Source organism: Abramis brama, assembly GCF_963993115.1.
Source record: "Abramis brama genome assembly, chromosome: 1".
Taxonomy (NCBI): domain Eukaryota; kingdom Metazoa; phylum Chordata; class Actinopteri; order Cypriniformes; family Leuciscidae; genus Abramis; species Abramis brama.
The window spans coordinates 55401051-55421345 of NC_139963.1; the positions used below are offsets into that span (position 1 = coordinate 55401051).

The 20295-nt window shown below is 38.5% G+C and overlaps 1 protein-coding gene across 4 annotated transcripts; it reads right to left on the minus strand.

The window, feature by feature from the left end:
• Positions 1-11845: 11845 nt before the first annotated feature.
• Positions 11846-20195, minus strand: LOC311090820 (uncharacterized protein). 4 transcript variants are annotated; one of them, XM_084126369.1, is made up of 12 exons: positions 20104-20195; positions 18390-18819; positions 17281-17398; positions 16820-17045; positions 16439-16715; positions 15410-15587; positions 15216-15292; positions 14941-15121; positions 14459-14707; positions 14171-14342; positions 13940-14088; positions 11846-12383 (listed from the first exon to the last, which is right to left on the minus strand). In XM_084126369.1, exons 2-12 carry the CDS (start codon positions 18672-18674, stop codon positions 12163-12165), a joined length of 2133 nt encoding a protein of 710 aa, XP_083982495.1. In that variant the 5' UTR covers positions 18675-18819; positions 20104-20195; the 3' UTR covers positions 11846-12162. The 4 variants fall into 4 exon arrangements, with proteins under 4 accessions (XP_083982495.1, XP_083982493.1, XP_083982494.1 ...); XM_084126367.1 differs by having other exon boundaries at positions 18390-18782; positions 20104-20158; XM_084126368.1 differs by having other exon boundaries at positions 18390-20186.
• Positions 20196-20295: the final 100 nt, after the last annotated feature.

A 20295-nucleotide genomic window follows, 5' to 3' on the forward strand; every position in this document is an offset into this window, starting at 1 on the left:
AAGCAAACAAAATCGCTCAGGTCTGAATGAACTCAACATATTCTCCTCATGCTCGCTGCTGCTGCACTAAATGTTTATTTCAGTAGGAAGACGCCAGAAAAGACGCACAAGTATCGCTGTGATCGATGAAAACAATACAGAAAGACACATGCCTTTGGTGTGAGAGACCCGGGTTCGAATCCACTGTGAGACACCAATGTGTCCCTGAGCAAGACATTTAACCCCTAGTTGCTCCAGAGCCGTGCAACCTCTGACACATATAGCAATTGTAAGTCGCTTTGGATAAAAGCGTCAGCTAAATGAATAAATGTAAAATGTAAATGTTTACAGGCCCTGGTTCCCTGGACTGGTACCAGGAGGGTGTGACCATGGGGGTGGCCTCCAGGAGGAAAGTGGTTTTCACAGACGTCTCTAACCTAGGTTGAGGAGCGCTGCACGAGGTCAAGCCTGTCCCTGGACATATCATCTGTCTGGAAATGAAAGCAGTTTGTTTAGCCCTAAAAGCATTTCTGTCGAATCTCAAAGGACACCACATCTTAGGCACGGACAACATGTCGGTGGTGTCATATATAAGTCGCCAAGGTAGTCTCAGGTCGGGCAACCTGTATACCATAGCGAGGGACTTCCTTCTCTGGGCTCAAGCCAAACTAAGCTCTCTGGGAGCAGCACATTTCCCGGGCATTCAGAATCTGGGTGCGGATATGCTATCTCAAAACAACACTCCTCAGGCGGTTTGTCTGTTATGGAGTATTTTCGGCAAGGCCAAAGTCGATCTTTTCACCTTGCGAAACAACACTCACTGCGCAGTGTTCTTTTCAAAGAACAGGGACGCGCTGGCCCATCCCTGGCCCAGTCGCCCTCTTTATGCATTTCCCCCCGTTTCCATGATCCCTCAGGTCATCAAAATGGGTCAGAGAGGACAGATGCCCAGTCCTCTTAGTTGCCCGTCCTCTGGAGATCCAGGCCGTGGTTCCCAGAGCTGGTTCAGATGATGGACGAAGTCCCTTGGCCTGTCCCACTGAGGAAAGATCTCCACACACAGGTGAACGGAATGATCTGGCACCCTTGCCCCGACTTATAGGCCTTATAGAGCGGTTGGATGCGGGTCATTCTCTGTCGACTCTCAAAGTGTACGTGGCAGCCATAGCAGCTTATCACGATTTAAACTTGCTATAATGGACGAATTTGGGCCCTATTATAGACATAGCCATGACCATTTTGGCTGTCTCAGACGTGCGTTGGCGCACACTTCTCACCATTGGATGTGCAGTTGCTGCAGCACAGCCAATGAGTGAGCAAGACGCTCTCTGTGCTTGCTGTGTAGCTGCAATGCATTTTACAAAAAAGGCTTCAATAATCTGAGGAAAGGAGTTCTCCCCTACGTATAGCTACACAATACTCGTTCCCTACTCTCAGGGAACTGAGGTTACGTTAGTAACCAAGTACTTTTTTGTAAGAAAAATATCCATATTTAAAACTTTATAAACTAAAATAACTAGCTTCCAGCAGACGACCTTACGTTTTTGACTTACAAAAAAGTATAGATGCAAGACGATTACATTAAGTAATTTGAACCGTGAAAGGCGTTTAAACGTTTACACTACGTGCTATGTCTGTTATGCTTTTTTCATGTCTAATACGTAAGCAATACATTTTGGCATTTAAATGTTTACGCTACATCATACGTCATACTTTTGATAGTCTGAGGCTTATCAATATGAACAGAGCTGCTGAAAAGTCTTTTTATTTTTTAAGTCTTGGAGGCTTCCAGTGCTATTTTGGACCAATAATTGGTACAAAAAGCAGTTGAAGGATAACAAGCATAATTTTATTGATCTGACTCCAATATAAATGATCCTTTTTTTTGGAACTAATACGAGAATATCTACATTTAACCAGAATAATAACATTTATAATCAATTTAGCTTTCGGCATTATCAGTAATGAGAGGCCTCAACACCTTTAAAGCAGGCATAGTTGTTGCAGTTGCATTATCTCATGTTTAAATATACAGACATAAAAACTTACCAACACCAAAACCAACTTACATGAAACCAAAATACGGTGAACCTGAAGGAAAATGGCTGGTAATCAAGAGAAGGAGAAGTACATTAACAGATTCTCTTCAATGCAGGTTTCAGCAGTAGTGCCTAGATTGTACATTATGATACTTTAATATCTGTAGAGCTGTAAGAGACACTGGATCCCAACAGTCCTCAATCTGCATAAAGACGATTCCCTTACATCAGATTCACAGCATTAGCATTCTGTGATGTTTAATTTACATGAATGCTTTTAAAAGAATAATGGCCAAACTAGGACTGTAAATAGTCCTACCCATTGTTCAAATAAATAGTTCTTGTTTTCACCTCATTTATTATGCTAATGTCTTCAGATCTCTTGTAAATTGATACTTAAAACTTATTTCATTGGTGTCAACCGACTGAAGGTATTTGTTGGCTATAAATATGTACATTTATTTCTGTGTTCATCCTTTCAACGTTTTTTTTTTCTGAGAATTATTAATATTGGAAGAATGTACATTTACATTTTTTTTTTTTGTTGTTATTTTCTGTATTTCTAGATATATGCATATATTTTAAGGAAGCAGCAGAATAATGTTAGGCTTAGAAATTAAATAAATTTGTAAATGAGCATCAGTTACTTTACAATAGACAGACTGAATACTCAGATGTTTCAATTAGTATAAAAACAAATTCAGTAACTGATATATTTTTGATTTAAGCAGATCAGCTCCTCTCACAGCAATCACATCATCAGTGAAGCTCCTCCCACAGCACTCACATCATCAGTGACGCTCCTCCCACAGCAGTCACATGATCAGTGAAGCTCCTCCCACTGTAATTCTCCAATAAATTCTGTAAATTCCCATCAGCTGCAAGTGAAGACGAGCATCAGAGCATCAGGAAGAGCTGAAATCTGCAAAGACTGAGTTTATTAAAGAGGACAGTGAGAACATGAGTGATCCAGAACCCTGCCGAATGAAACACACTGAAGATCCTGAGAACAAAGAGGTTGGTGTTTATTCTTCATTCATGATGCTGAAGAACATTCATGTTAGAAACATTCAAGCAATTCATTACATTTTGATGAACAGAAATTTTCTTTTGTTTTTTTGTGAATAAACAGTAAATGGCAAACTGTTTCAAATAAATAAACTTTCCAGATTTACTGATCGGATTGTAAGCAAAAGCTGACTTATAGTTACTGGTAAATCTGTATTTCTTATAAGTTTGTCAAAGTAGATTATTCTTCTTACAATAACTTTGGTAAGAGGATTGGTGAATGTTGTCAGCACTCAAGAAGTATAGTAGTTAAAGGACACTGTAAAGTTGAACAGGAAAGCAGAGAAATTCATTTGAGCTTGTCTTTCATTCAGTGTCCCAAATTCACATGCGTATGAATGGAAGTCAATGGATCTGTTAGAAATTCAGACAAAAAGAACATAGAGACTTGGGGCCAGATTTACTAAACGGGGCAAATTAGTCAATTAGTCACCTTGCATGACTCAAATAAATACTCTCCTCCCATAAATGTTGCGTCTGAAAGAGAAACTCCTACATATCCAATAAGATCAGCCGCAAAAAGAGGGTTTGCGTTGGCGCAAGCTGTTAGGAAATCTGGAAACTCTTGATGTATCTTCAGCAGGACTGTTTATATTGAGAATGTGCTGTGTGATGCTGCACTTAAAGTTCAACTAAAGCCGTGTTTCATTTGTAGTTTAGTTACTTTTTACGGGGTTAGTGTTTAGAGATCTGTGTGACAACCTTAAATAAAGCATGCAAATGAAGTATTCAGGTATAGTTACCTTCCCCAGGCTCTAGAGTTTCACAAGTCCTAATCCAATCTGTATGTCGTCATCTTTACCTTAAATGCCAAATACAATGCACTTCACCTCAATTTGTGTAATGTTGTGTCAGGACATACCCTTTATAATTAAAATGTTTTTAAAAAAATATATTGTCTATGTAAAATTTTGTTGTCAAATTTATGGAACATTTTTAATATTATTATTACATTAGATAGTTGTGTTGTTTGTTAAATATATTAAAACATTTCTCACTACAGAAACGTGGATTTGCGCTTACAATGTTATAACAATAAAAATCGGAAGATCAGTGTACTAAAAATTATGAGTATTTTATAGCTTTTATTTTGTCTTTTATATCACTGTTGTTTATTTTCACTTCATGATTATCTATTTGAATTATTGTAATACATTGAAAATAAAATTAAACTTATTTTCTTTGATTTCAGACCCGATGGAAGTGAAGGAGGAGAGTGAAGAACTGAGTGAAGTGAAGGAGGAGAGAGAAGAACTGAGTGAAGTGAAGGAGGAGAGTGAAGAACTGAGTGAAGTGGAGGAGGAGCATCATGTCAAACCTGGAGAAAAACCTTCGAGTCGCTCAAAGACTGAAAGTAATTTTTTAAAGAAAAGAAGAGCCAAGAAATCTTTCACCTGCACTCAGTGTAGAAGGAGTTACACGTATGAGAAAAATCTTGAGATTCACATGAGAGTTCACACTAGAGAGAAGCCGTTTACATGTGATCAGTGCGGGAAGAGATTCATGCGATCACCACATCTCAAGCGACATCTGAGAATCCACACTGGAGAGAAGCCATTCACATGTGATCAGTGTGGGAAGAGTTTCTTAGAAAAACGAAGTCTTGAGTATCATGTAAGAGTTCATACTGGTGAAAAGCCGTTCACATGTAATGAATGCGGCAAAACATTTCATGGATCATCAAGCCTGAAGTCACACCTGAGAGTTCATACGAAGGAGAAGCCGCATTCATGTTCTGTGTGTGGAAAGAGTTTTTCATTGCTGCAATATTTACATAAACATGAGAAAATACATACTGGTGTGAGAGAGTACATGTGCTTTGAGTGTGAGAAGACTTTTATTAAAGCTGAACATTTAAAACTGCACCAGAGGATTCACACTGGAGAAAAACCTTACAAGTGTTCACACTGTGACAAGAGATTCAGTCAGTCAGCACATCTGAAAACACATGAGAGGATCCACACTGGAGAAAAGCCACATATGATAAAGATACAAAACAACTCTTAAGCGTCACATGAGAGTTCACACTGGGAAGAAGCGGCTCAGGCTTTCTCTCTGAAATCACTTCTGCTTCTCATTCTGAAGAAAGACCATTTAACTGTGATCAGTGCGGTAAACAGTTTCATCAGGCGTTGGCATGGGCGGCGCTAGGGAGGGGCTAGCAGGTGCTTCAACACCCCCAAGAAAGAGCAAAGCACCCCCATAGCCCCCCAAAAAATTATTTCTGGAATCAATTATATTCAGGCTGTGTTCTATGGAAGCCCTGAAACAATTGATGCAGGAAAAAAAGAAAACTTTCTATTTAGAGATATTAAGTCCTTATTTCAACATAATTATCTTTTATTTCGACATAATAACGGGACATTCTAATCTGCATTAAGCCGCATTAAGCGTTCTTATGATGATTTTCTATGGGAGGAAAATGCTTAACGTGTAATTAAACACGTTGCGTTCATATTCTGGGCTCATCTGATTTTTTGTACATAGTGTAGCCTACTTTATTATGATTTTAGTATCATAATGATTAATAAATGCATGCACAATTATCCATGAACTTGATAAATGTTGCAGATTTGTTTTACTATGCACAAACAAATGCCTTTCAACTTGTGTGTGCAAAATTCAGAATTAAATGAATGTGCAGCAATTTGTACAAATAGAGAGTCTGTAAGCCTACTATATGTGTTGTAGCTATTAAATAAGTGCATTTAGTTTCATATTTGTTATAATGTTTTTTTTTTTTTTTCATCTATGTTGATTATGAAAAGTACATGCAATATATCGAGAAACATGGAGTGGGTCGCCAGACATGATTTTGACCACTTCATTAAGTTTTGTTTTGTAGAAAACCTTTCTTTAAAGTGAATTTCGTTTTGTATAAATTGTATCTTAATTTTAATCAATTTTTCATCAACCAATTGCCTGGATTTAAGAAGCAAATATAGCAGACAATAGCCTATAAATCATGACATGGAGGCGCGGGCGCGGTCACTTGCATTACACGTGAACTGGAGCGCAAAGAACCTAAACTCAGCATATGCCTAACAGACGTGAGAAATATAGCCTATCTATAGAAAGCTTGAAATGTCTTTAAACGAAACAATTCAAAACGAAAATAAATAGGCTACTCTCTGTAATCCATTATGTGCATTTCTCTCTATAGGCGCGTTCACTACGGAGATGGCGATCGTCAACTCTACACATCAACTGTAGCCTAGTCTGTAATCTTCCGAGACAGAACTGTACAGAAGACACAGTGACACGTCAACACTATTTTATTAATAAAATCAATGCACTGGATTTACAAATGCACATCTTGCTTGTTGCACGCACACATATTATGTTGAAATAACGAGATATTATGTTGAAATAATGGCTTAATATCTTGAAATAACGCGATAGGTTTTTTTCTTCACCAAGCGCTTCCGTAGTATTCTAATTAATAAATAATAAAAAAATTTAAGACAACAATGAAATAAAAAAAAAATTTCTCATTACGCGTGTGCCGTGTGTAACTTATATGTGACATCTGACGTGGCATGTCACGTGGATTGTAACTACGCTTTTCATTTATTAAGAAAAGATGGAGTGGTCGTAAATGCAGAGACGGCAGCTAGCACAACTGTTTGCGCTACAAGGCATGTCAAGGCATGTTATTTCAAGTCTCAGTGTGGCCACAGAGAGGATGAGCACTCAGCGAACAGGGGAAACTTAACTCCTCAATGTCATCAGCATGTTTGACCAAACTGTTGCTAAGAAGATAACTGAAAATCCGTCAAATGCAAAATATACTCACCACAAAGTGCAAAATGAGATCATTGCTATTATGGATGATATGGTAACCCAGCAGGCACAGTACGTCAATGTGACGTCAGTCACAGTTCTCTTGTCCAGTTTTCTTCTTTCTGTGTCTGGGACAAGTGCATAAGCTACACAAACAAACACTGACATGTGACTCACATTTGGCTGTTTGTCACTCTAGGCTTGTTCGACTTCATGCAGCTCTGCGCAGACCGATCGGCGGCTGACTTGAAGCAGTGCATGCCGGTTAGAAATTTTGTCCGACTTGATGCAGCGCCGACGCCACGTGACTGTGACGTGTGCCATCAAAGTACCGCGAGAGCGATTCGAGAGTAGCCGGAGAACTCAGCCAGTGCAGCTTCTCAAGAGCGGCTGCCCTGGGCTGCACGAGGGCTGATGACGACACAGCTGTTCCACGATTGGCCGGATTCACCGCATGACAACGATCACGTGTGTTTCGTGTTTATTTCGAACACCTTTAGTTCCTCTAAAGCTCTCAAATCAGTTTATGATAACAGTGAACACTCTTTTCATGTCGTTGTCATGTTATATTGTGTCATGTTTATCAAAAGACTCTTCATTGATAGTAGCTTATGTTGAACTTTATTCTTGTTCAAACAGACGCTGTAAGAAGCAGTACATAAAGTACTGAATGAAAATGTCTCTGAAACATCTGTGCATTATTTGGCAAATATTGCATTTATTTCACTGCAGCTGTGGTAAAGTATGCGAACACCACGTGAGTGGTCACCACGGGAACCAGAAAGTGTCCGACTTCACGTCTCCGTTTGCAGCTCCTCCCCTGCTGCACGCGGCTACACTCGCCGATCGGTTGCATCCAGCCACAGCCGATGTCGAACACACCTACTATCTCTGGGAGGGCGTCACTTGTTTCAGTACAGATGTGGGGAGTCTGTTCTGTATGTAAGCTGCGGTCGCTACAGTCTCTGCCCAGTATGACTTTGGTAATTAAGCGTGAGAGAGCATGGTTCTCGCTGCTTCAATTAATGTCCTATTTATTCTTTCTGCAACACCATTTTGCTGAGGTGTGTGAGGTACAGTTGTCTCATGGTGGATACCTTGAGCCTTCAAGTATTCTTGAAATTCTTTGGATGTGTGTTCGCCACCATTATCCGTTCTTAGTCTTGCTATTTTCTGTCCGCACTCATTGGATAATATTTTCTCAAATTCCTTGAATTTGCAAAGACCTTCACTCTTCTTTTTCATAAAGTATACAATGCAACATCTAGAATAGTCATCAATAAAAGTCACAAAGTACTTTGATCCACCTACAGATTCAGTCTGCATGGGACCACAGACGTCATTATGAACCAACTGTAGTTTATGTTTGGAACGGATCTCTCCCACTGGCTTATGTGGCTTCCTAGAAAGCTTGCCTTTCACACATGCTTCACAGAAGGGAACTTCTTTCTCTGCAGCAAGGTCCACTCCATTCACCAGTTTTTTAAGTGCCTTCAACTTAGTGGTTGTGACCCAGTCACTGGTGCCACAAACTGGCTGCTATTAATGCACTTGACGCACAGTGACAGACGGGCGAACTTCCCTCGACATCCAGCTGATGCAATCCATCAGATCTTTGTGTTCCCATTCCTCTGAAATTTCCATTTTTATCACGGATGTAACAGCGAGACTTCTTGAACTGTACCGTATTTCCTTTTTTTACAGCAGCTCCCACTGAGATGAGATTCACGGATAACTTGGGAACATAGAGCATATAAAACATTGTGACATTTAATGTTATTCTCAGTTTAACATTACCAAGTCCTAGAGCGTCAACCACACTGCCATTACCGAGTTTCACAGACTGTGCTTTTGGAAATTGCTGGTAGTCTTGAAGAATTTCTTCATGACACGTCATGTGCTTTGAGGCTCCAGAGTCGATTAACCACTCGACCTGTTGTGTCATCTTATCCTTTTCCATCTTATCCTCTCTGGCGACGAAGGCACTCTCAGACGAGTCTTCATCGTGTTCACGTTACATTTTTGGCTTTGTGTGTTTTAGTCAGTTTTTTCTTATTTGGACAATCACGCTTGATATGTCCTTCTTTCCCACACTTGTAACATCTCCATGATCTGTCTGCTCTCACTGCCTTGGTGTTAGCCTGCATATCACTACGAACTTGTGTTGACATCGCTGACGAGAGATCGGGGCCCGGCGGGCCTTGCTCGTTCGAGCCGATGACGTGGGAGGAGGTGGGTGAGTAGATTGCAAGGAGACATATAGATTAAATAATGGTCAACTTTTCTCCTCAGCTCCTCCCACCACGGCACTGCACACTCCAGCCCCCTGCAACACCAACTACGCATCAACTCCTCAAACGTTCCCTTTTCCTCCTATTTCTTACCTTTTCCCCTATCAGTACTTTTCAGCTCCAGGTGTTCACCCTAGCGTGATGATGCCTCCGCTAACTGGACAGGCGCCGACACAATTCCTTCCCCTTCCCATTCCCCACCCTGCTCCTTTTCTTCCTCCTCCACCTGTCCCGGGGGCCGACTTTTGCGTGAGGATGCCTCCGCAAACGGCCACAACCCCGGCCCTCTTAGTAAATGTTGAAATTAAAAAACTAACAATACTACAACATTTATTAACCTTAGTTAATGCTAAACTTTCAATCTTATTGTAAAGTGTTACCATTTCATACAAATCCAAAGAGTCTTCAAGATGGCCATCTTTAAATATCTGCAAATGCCAGAGGATTAAAATTACATAAATCTATATTACATAGTATCTCACTTTATTTGCTTTTATATTAGAACACTTGATGATTATCTAATCAAAATTACAATATGTATTGTAGTGATAAAAAAGAATTGGATCAAATACATTTCTGATTTGTTTATGTTTCTGTCGGCCACATGAACATATCAATGTTGAGAAAGCAATCACGTCACTTTAAATACGCAACTTTGCCAGCCAATGAATGCATAAAAGTGACCAGCTGGATATAAACTAATGGAAATAGATGGTAACAATTGTGTCATAAAACATTTGGATCAGGTTTGCATGTGGTTTTGTCACATTGCTTTAATCGCTTGAGGTACTAATGTTAGAGTCCTCACAGCCTCAACGGCAAACACACTGCTGTTCTTTATCTGCTAATGCAGCCTCTAGTCAACAACAAAAAAACATTGGTGTGGATTTTTGCTGATAACAATAGTTCCACCAATCAACTAACGGTACCGATATATCATATCAGAACCATGACGGTTCCTTCAAGTGATGAGGTTACTTTAGAAAACTATTACAAATTGCATTTACACAGCAAAAACTCCAGTGTTAAAGGGGGGGTTAAATCCTCATTTTCACTCAATCTCCTGTTAATCTTGAGCACCTATAGAGTAGTATTGCATCCTTCATATCTCCAAAAAGTCTTTAGATTTATTATATTTATAAAAGACAGATAGGCTGTACTGAGTTTTTCCGGAAAAAAACGAACGTCTGGAGGCTGCGTGTGGGCTGCGTGTGGGCAAAGCTAATAGCTGATAGCTAACAACAACACAGAGAGACATTTGAGCAGTTTACTCACCGTCTGTGACCGCAAACGTTTATCATTGTGATTTGCTCGTTCTTAAGCATTAGACGATCTGCAAATCCGTCGATCTGGGCTTTGTTTATAAAACGATCATCTTGAAATGCATGGAACAAACAGTCTTAGGCTACACAACTCGTTTTTGCTCTGGAAAAACAATCTGCATCCACTGTTCCAAACGCTGGGTTCTTTGGGAAGCTGAACATGATGGTAAGCTTTCCCTCACATCCAAAAACACACTTTGGAGACACTATGCAGCGCTGCCGTTGATTTCCTGTTGATGTGCGCGGCCTCGCCCTCCACTGGTCGACGTGGGCGCGGGCGAGATTTTCCGGGAGAAATGCTCATATAAGGAGTTCCACTCTGGTCTACGTCATTACATCCACGAATCGAGAAAAAAAAAGCCGAAACTTCTACCAACCCGGAAGTAAGATTTTCGGCACATAAATTCTCCGTTATTCGTCCAAAATATTTTTTTAAAACTTTGCCCATGTTTAGCATGAGAATCCATCTCTTTAACACTGTCAACAACTCTGAATACATGAAACACCATTGTACCCCCCCTTTAAATTAACACACCTGGGAGTACATATGAGACCACACTTGTAGAGTGTAAAGTGTTAAAATATGAGTGTTAAATTAACACTCAAGAGTGTTTAAGTTAATGAGATAATTAAGTGATTCATTGAGTGATGATTGATCATTATTGAAGACACCTGATGTTAACAAGCAGAATCACTGAAGGAGAAAATCACAAATTGTAAGCCACCGTTATGGTGATGATTGTTTACTTTAGTTGGGCTCTTGACCATTATATTATTAACTTTAGATTTTGTTTGGCTGTTGTATCTGAGTTATAACTGCCAAATGAACAAAGAAAAAAAAAGTGATCTGATGGTGTAATTTGAAAGCTGAATACATAATCTTTACATTGATGTATGGTTTGTTAGGATAGGACAATTATATTTGGCTGAGATACAACTATTGAAAATCTGAAATCTGAGGGTACAGAAAAATCTAAATATTGAGAATATCGTCTTTAAAGTTGTCCATTTCTATTGGCGATAGTGCTGCATCCATTCACAAAAATATATATTTTTAATATATTTAAGGTGGGAAATTTACAAAATATCTTCATGGAACATGATCCTTACTTAATATCCTAATGATTTTTGGCATAAAAGAAAAATCTATAATTTTGACCCATACAATGTTTTGTTGGCTATTGCCACAAATATACCCGTGCGACATAAGACTGATTTTGTGATCCAGGGTCACATTTAAGAAAAAATTTCTTCTAAATATTAAAAATCTTTGAATTTTTAGTCTAATATTTCCCGGGTTATATTCAAAGGAAATTATAGTGAAAACAAAACATATTATAGCTTTAAAAAATTTCACAACAACTTGCATAATACATTTTTTTAATTTACATTATGCATAAAGACACTGAACTATACAAATAAGTTTAGAAATAAAATAATTTTAATAAAAGGACACACCTCCAAAAATAAATTGAACCATGATCAATTAAATATCAAATATTTCAACTCCAGACAACAAATGATTTTGAAAAAAAAAACACATCCTTGAACCCTGTTTTGAGAATGTGCCCGTGTGTGTGCGTTAGTCGTTTTAGCTTATCGGAGTTTTGTGAGCTCGTGCTGGGGTTTCCTTGGACGAAAAGTTTGAGTTGTGATTCCAGCTTGTGTGGTCCTGAGGATTCAAAGAGAGTTTCCTGATGCCCAGGGCAGGTTATGTAGGTTTTCGACCACGTATTGATTAAACCGAGATACCCTACTAGAGATGGCCTCCTCCTTCTCTGGCCGGTCATACTCTGCACACAATGCTGGTGGTATTGGTATCCTCAAAACATCATCCACATATGGTGCAGGATCCACAAAGACTTTGTCAAATATGAGGTCCAGCAGGTCATCCACATATCCTGTGCAATATAACATTTTATTTTATTTTTTAAATTAGTAAAATATTGAGTTTTCAAATAGCTTGTAAGAAACAATGCAAAAAAGATATGTACATTTGTATTAAATTTGTTAACCCTTTAGGCACCAGAGTTTTTTTCCTAAACCGATCGATTTTGACATCTTAATTTCAAAAGGCTATATCTTAAAAGTGATAAAAGATAGAGACTTTCTGTAAATTAGAGAAATATTAAGGATGACCCAAAGTTTATGTAGGGATTACATTGTCCCATCTGATTTGCATATTATGACGTCATATGGTGGCGGCCATCATGGATTATAGAATTTTCATGAAAAGTCACGTTTAAATGATAAAATGCAGCACTTCTTTACCCTCAAAATGCCCCTCACCTTCTGTATGCTATATTACGCAATACTGAATGCTCAGGTAAATAGTAAGTAGTAAACAAACTGTGTAAATCATTACTAATAAATGGTAGAAACAAACCAAATGCATGTAGCGGTTGGCCTTTTGCTGTAGAGATTTTCCATTTACTACATACAGTAGGCACTCTCATTCCATGTATGGGGCACATATATATTATTCATATGACACACAAAGCCGGCATTCCCAACAGCTTGTGATAGACTATGCATAATAGCCCCTCTGTCCCGTGTCACACCGCCACGTGTCACACACGAGCAGCGCGGGCGCTGGCGCGGCCAGATCTGCCTCGCGCGCGCGCGCCGGGTGTGCACAGCTCGGACTACTGTCATTGTCATTGCGACTCCCCACCCTGCCTCCACGTTACCCCCTATCTGTCCTATGAATACTTTGACCTCGTATAACATACCCAGTGGCATTAGACAAAGCCTCCACCACAATACTGTCACCGCGATTGCGGAGAGGCACACGGTCAGAAGACAAAGCTGGCTAGTGCGGTAAAAATCGGTAAAAATCTCCCAAAATGGCTCATTCGCACACTAGCTCCGCTTTTGTTTGCACTGATTCAATGCGCTCTAGCTCGAAGATTTTGTATAGAAGCATGACTCTTTTTTTTAGTCTGGGATGAAGTATGACATGTCTGCAATCTAGTGGAGGGGAGGTCGAACGAAATTTGACACCCTATTTGACAAAATCGGCCGTTTTATTCAGTGCCGCATCTTGTCGAGTAAACTCGACCATGGCGCCTAGAGGGTTAAAGGGATTGAAAAGCTATTTCATGCATACTGAGTTTTTTACACTGTTATAGAGTTGGATTCCCATGCTAAACATGGACAAAGTTTCAAAAATTAAATTGTACGTTTGAAGGAGTATTTCTGTGCCAAAAACTGTCCTTCCGGTTTGTCACAAGTTTCTGAAAGTTTTAGCTTTCGCCCGCACGGCACGCCTCCAGCCGCTCGTTTCTTTCCGGAAAGACTCGGTACAGCCTATCTTTCTTTTATAAATATAATAACACTAAAGACTTTTTGGAGCTTTGAAGGATGCAATACTACTCTATAGGTACTCAAGATTAACATGAGATTGACTGAAAATGAGTGTTTCACCCCCCTTTAAGTAAACTCATTTTATACACACTGAAGGTTGCTTGTGTCTTCACTTCTCTGACCCGGTATTCTCCCTCCTTGGCCTTTGGAAAGGTCACTTTGAATACCGGTCGACCAGCTGCTGTTGTGGCTTGAGGACGCCCGGCATTCTCATTGTAATGTAGTGCAGCCAGGTATAGTCTGTAAGCAATAAATACATGTTCAACATACAATGTCTACAGTGTATGTAAAAGTAAATTTATTTTTACAACAATAACATTACCTGCACAACATTCCCAGAAATGTAAAAACCACATTTTTTGGTGTAAACCGTAGTATTACACTGTGGAAAACCTTGATAGAAGAAGTCTGGAAGTGCGGACTTAGCTTGGCAACATCCTTCAAAATTCTCTTGTTGGAGAGAACTCTCTCCAACTTGAAATATGGCAGTGTTCCTAAATTATTGGAAGTGTTACTATAGTATGATATGTAGTTTTAAATAAAAAAAGGCAAGCTATATGATCTGCATGCGTTTTTTTAAAAGTAACTATTGCTTCTTTAGCCTACATACCAGCAGCTAGCCACTTTTTTGTGTCTCGACTTCTCCTTGGTCCATGTAGACATGCTGGAAAATTGCTGTCTTCATGTGTGTGCTTATTTTGCATATGGTTTAGCATAGACGTCCATTTAGCCACTCTTTCACGTCCACTGCTTGATGATGCAGCAGTCCAAAAGATGTGGTTTTTTATACTATGCAACCATTTACGTATTTTCTCACAACCCTTTAACTTGCACACTTTTTCCAGCTGCTTTGAAATTCCTGGAGATTGCAATTAAATACAAACATGACAACACTCACAATAAGTAGAGCAATGTGTCATCACATATAATGTAATAGTGGTGTTTATATATATATATATATATATATATATATATATATATATATATAAATAAATGTTCCGCTAACACATAATCATCCGCTAATACAGTTTCATCGCAATTATTAGTCTGTAAAAATCTAGAAAATGATATGATGGTAGTAAGGTTATTTACCTTTCTCTACGTGCCAGACATCATAGAATTGGTTGACATTGCGTTCCCTGAGGAATTTTTGTATTTGCGGATGTCGGTCAGTCACAATGCAGTCCAGAGTCACACCACGAGAATCCAAAAAGTCAAGACCTCTCTTCAAACCTTCCTTTTCCATGTGGTAACTTCCTCCCACTTCATTACTCTGACAAGTGATCAAAATACAATTAGTTTTTAGCGTTTAAAATAAAATACACAAGTTTTCCAGGACGTTGCATCAAAGGTTTCTGCTCATTTACCTGGACGAGTTGTACATCAACAACGGTGTTTGTCTCCAGGTCCATCATTGTGTAACTGCCATATTTGGCAGAGTGCCCTTCAAAAACAAACATACATAATCTCTTATTACACAATGTGCCTTGTATAGAAGATCAAATTCTATTTTTTTTTATTTATTTCTAAAAAAACAATGTAAATTTGTCCCACAGTGTACCTGGTGAGTCAGCCCTCATATCTCCTCCAACAATGACCTTTTCCCTTTGAGCCAACAGCTGTAGCATCTCATCCTGCCAGTTTCTCCATTTGTAAACAATAGCAGGCTCAATGCACATTCGTGCATGACGACGGAAGGTGTCGTACTTGAAAAGATGTAACTTCATAGCTGCAAATATCTTGACAACAGATGTGACAAAAGTTGGTAAACAGTAAACTAATAAATGAATAAACATAATATTTTTTACATTATAAATGTTTAGTCTCATGTAGGCCATGAGACGGGACCCCAAACACTGATTTCTCATCAGTGAAATTGATCACTGATCTCATCAATCAACACAATCAATCATCCTATCTCAAGGTAAGGTGTTCAGTGACTATAAGAGAGAAAAATGCTTCTATAATCCAAACGGTTTTTGTTGTTGCATTGGAAGAGGCAGTGTCGGGGCTTTAAAATGATGTGTCAACCACCTTTCTAGGCCTCTGGGGCGCTGAGAAACTTTTTATGGTGTTATGCAACAGTTTATGGTGATATGGCTGTTTTGTTTTGTGTTTTGATCCCATGCTTTTTCTGATTTGGACTTTTTCACGGAATTCTACTTGAAAATTTTGTGCAAGTACATTTCTGGAGGTGTGATAATCAAATGTTTTATGCTGTTTCAGGCTTAGTGGTGGTGCTATCCACTTAAACAGGGAAAAGGAGAAGGGAATGCCACAAGACAAGTGTATCATACACCATGCTTCCTCAGGCTCTGATACTATACAAATACAATATTTGTACAAACTCAATACTCTTATACAAACTCCTATACAAATTTCATTTATCCTTTTTCTTGACATATGTTTGAAAATCGTCCTCCGTAACCAAAAACTACCTTGAATCTAATGCTATCACACATTTTTTCAAATACAGGGTCAAATACCTACACAAAAATCACCATGCGGTTTAATCAACCCTCTCCGATCAACCCTCTGTCTCACGGCCTAATGTAACTGCAAAGCTATCAATTATTTCATTTACAAATACCTTTTCAATTGTGACAAATGAAGCACCACTGAGATACACAGCAGCAGAAAGGTGAAGGTTTCCAGCTGGAGTACTGCCCAAAATCGGCTGACTGCTCCATTTCCGTGAGAACTGACAATGGTGGCAGAGTTGTTCAACACGTAGAAATGTTCCAATCCTTTGTGATCTTATATGACAGCTTCTATGACATACCGGGCACACCTCAAACAGTTCCATGATGCAGGTCTCATAGACAATATATTTACAGATTTTTTGAATAGGGCTGGATGCTTGAGCTCTGAAAACAACAACAACAACAACAACAACAACATTAATTTATATAAGCACTACATAAAAATTAGATTAAAACAAACATTATTCTAAAATACAATATAAACTTACGACAAGTCTTTTGGCTCTGTTATTGATGTGTCTGCCTCTGCAGGATTAAATGTGACACCAGTCTCTTGTGCTGTTAGTATTGAAGAGCATTCCTGTAGGATATCTTCATCTTCCTCAAGGTCCAGACAAGGTCTCTTTGATGAAGTCGTGGAAGACGCAACAGCTCTATGAGAAACTAATTTTGTGCTAACATCAAAACTTGACAATGTTGTCTCTGTCTGGACACCTGGAATATAAAATTCAGCAAAGTTTCAGCAAAGATTCATTTTCTCTATCGTGGCTATTCAATTCAATTCAAATTTAATTGTATAGTACTTTTCACAATACATTGTTTTAAAGCAACTTTACAGAAAATGAATTTCGAAATGTACATATAAAAATACAGTTAGTTAGTTAATACAATTATAAAATATTATGTTGTATAATATATCATATAAATATAGTTAAAAACATCAACATACCGATACTCCTGTGGTGTGTTTGAAGCATTGACAGTTGTGTACCAACACTGCATAGCTGTGATGTTTCTGTCTGCACGCCAATATCCCTCGTTCTACAGCTTCGTGTCGATGTGCTGGCCTTTGTATAAACATAGCAATTTTTATGTCTTGTCTTTACAGAAAACATACACAGTTTTTAATACAATATCTTTAAAAAAAATTATAAACGTGTGGTTACAAACTATACAAACAAGGTTTAAAGGGATAGTTCACCCAAAAATGAAAATTCTGTCAGTAATTACTCACCCTCATGTTGTTCCAACCCCGTAAGACCTTCGTTCATCTTCGGAACATAAATTCAAATATTTTTTGATTAAATCTGAGAGCTGATTCTAAGTGATTGAAACTTGCTGGCCCAGAAAAGTCATTAAAGACATCGTTAATATAGTCCAAGTGACTACAGTGGCTCAATCTTAAGTTTATCAAGAGACGAGAATACTTTTTGTGCCCAAAAACAAACAAAAATAATGACTTTATTCCACTATTCATTTCCTTCTCTCTGGGCCTCTAGTTAGTTTACGTAGTGTTTAAGCGCAGCGCGTCTGTGTTGCACTATTGGTCGACGCTTGTCATGTGTGGGATGCGTGTGACGTGAAACACAGACGCGCTACACTTAAACACTACGAGGCCCAGAGAGAAGGAAATGAATAGTGGAATAAAGTCGTTATTTGTGTTGTTTTTTTGCGCACAAAAAGTATTCTCGTCGCTTTATAAACTTAAGATTGAGCCACTGTAGTCACTTGGACTATATTAACGATGTCTTTAATGACTTTTCTGGGCCAGCAAGTTTCAATCGCTTAGAAGCCTATGGAGGAGTGATCCAGCTCTCAGATTTAATCAAAAATATCTTAATTTGTGTTCCGAAGATGAACGAAGGTCTTACGGGGTTGGAACAACAGAAGGGTGAGTAATTACTGACAGAATTTTAATTTTTGGGTGAACTAACCCTTTAAATTATATACACAGACATCCTACGACGACGACAACAACAACTTTAGACGCATTTGTTGTTTAATTGGCTGACATTGACTGAAATGACTATTTGCTCAAAAATCATAAAATACACTTACTTCTTCTGGAGGTGACGTTGGATCGCGAACAGTAGGCAACGATCCAAACTTGAGGATTAACTTTGAAGCAAGACCTGCTTTGAATTGACCCTCGTTCACAAAACAGTCAGTCAGAAAATGATTTGCGCAAACATAAACGTATTTTGGAAGTTTAAGTGGCGCCTTTCCTTCGTAAATAAAATCCATCCACTGCGTTTTCAGTGGCTCTGATGTCGGAAGTAAGTGAAAACTACTATGTACATTATTACATCCCACAACAGAACACTTATGTTTCTTAGAAGACATTACCGGCTGTCGTTGAAACAATGGAGGATGGTGTACAGATCACCGAGGGCGGGGTCTATGCCAAAACCACAGTGTCAATCAAACCACGTCGGTGGGGCTTGCGCAATTCTACGTCACAGTGAGGGCAATCTTAGAACAGCTCGTTCTGTTGAATTAATCAAAATCAGTGCTTATGATTTATTGAGATAGTAAAAAAACTACTGGGTGGATTTTTATCATTCTAGGGTGGTTTTGCTCACACACTGCCAACACACATTTATGTTCAAACACCATGTAAAAGTGAATTTTGCATAATAGGTGCCCTTTAACAAATGTCAGTTAGTGTTGGGCAAACATGAACGTGACAGCGCAGCCAGAGAGCAGAGCAGAGCAAAACAAAACTCTACATTTGTTCTATGTCACAACGCTTCCTACGCTACGTCCTACGTCATACGCCAGCATCCATCTCCGTGAACGCGTGTCGACCACTACCAGAAGCCTTCAAAGGGATAGTTCACCCACAAATAAAAATCTCATTATTTACGCGCTCTAATGTTGATCCAAACCTGTACTAATTTCCTTCTAATATTTTTTTTAATATTAATATTTTGAAGAATGTGGCTATCCAAACAGTAGCTGGTCCCCATTGACTGAAAAATATACTATGGTAGTCACTGGGGTACATTAACTCTGTTTGGTTACCCACATCCTTTCAAATAACTTTTATTTTCAACAGAAGAAAGAAACTTATTCGAGTTTAAAATAACCTGAGAGAGTAAATTATGACAATTTGAATTTTTAGGAGAACTATTCCATTAATGTTAATAAAACAACAAAATGCAAAGAGAAAATCACTCACTGCTCTTGACTGATAACTTTAATAGTAGCTTTAATAAGTATCAATGTATAATACAGTGAAGTCTGTTTTGTTTTATTTTCATATTTGTTCATTTAATTACTTTCTTCAATGCTACTGTTAAATACACCTACTGTAGCTGAAAACATAAAGCACTGTTTATTTAATTTGTATATTAAGTATGTGTAATGTATATCTTTGATCTTAATATTTAATAACAAAGAAAATAATGACAAATATTTTTGTCTTCGCCCCTGTCTGCCATTCTTTTTTTTATTTTATATTTTGTTACCTAAGGCTTTGTTTTTAAAATATGGACATTAGTTTGGCATGCTCAGTCACAAAATAGTAAAACCAACATAAAAAAGAATCGTGATAAAATCGTGATTTTTCTGAAAATAAATCGTGATATTATATTTTTGCCATATCGCCCACCCCTAGATGTAGTTCATAGATCAAAATATCTTCAAAAAGTATCGCCCAGTGAAATAGAATCAAACGGAATAACAGAGAAAAGTATCACATTCCAGCTCAGATGACGGCTTCCGCCAGCCGCAAACATAATCTATATCACCTTTTAGTTTAGGATGTTACCTTTCAAATGAGACCATTTTCACGTTTCTGTGAGCTTTCGTTGGTAAGAAAAAACTTTTCGAATGAAGTGAGAGGAAACGCGCTCTGTGCGCATTTACACAATCTCTAAGCCATCTTCACAGCGCGCGAGCCTTTACTAAGGATAATCCTTTAGAATACAGATCTAACCGGAACTATGCTCGCGTTACACAT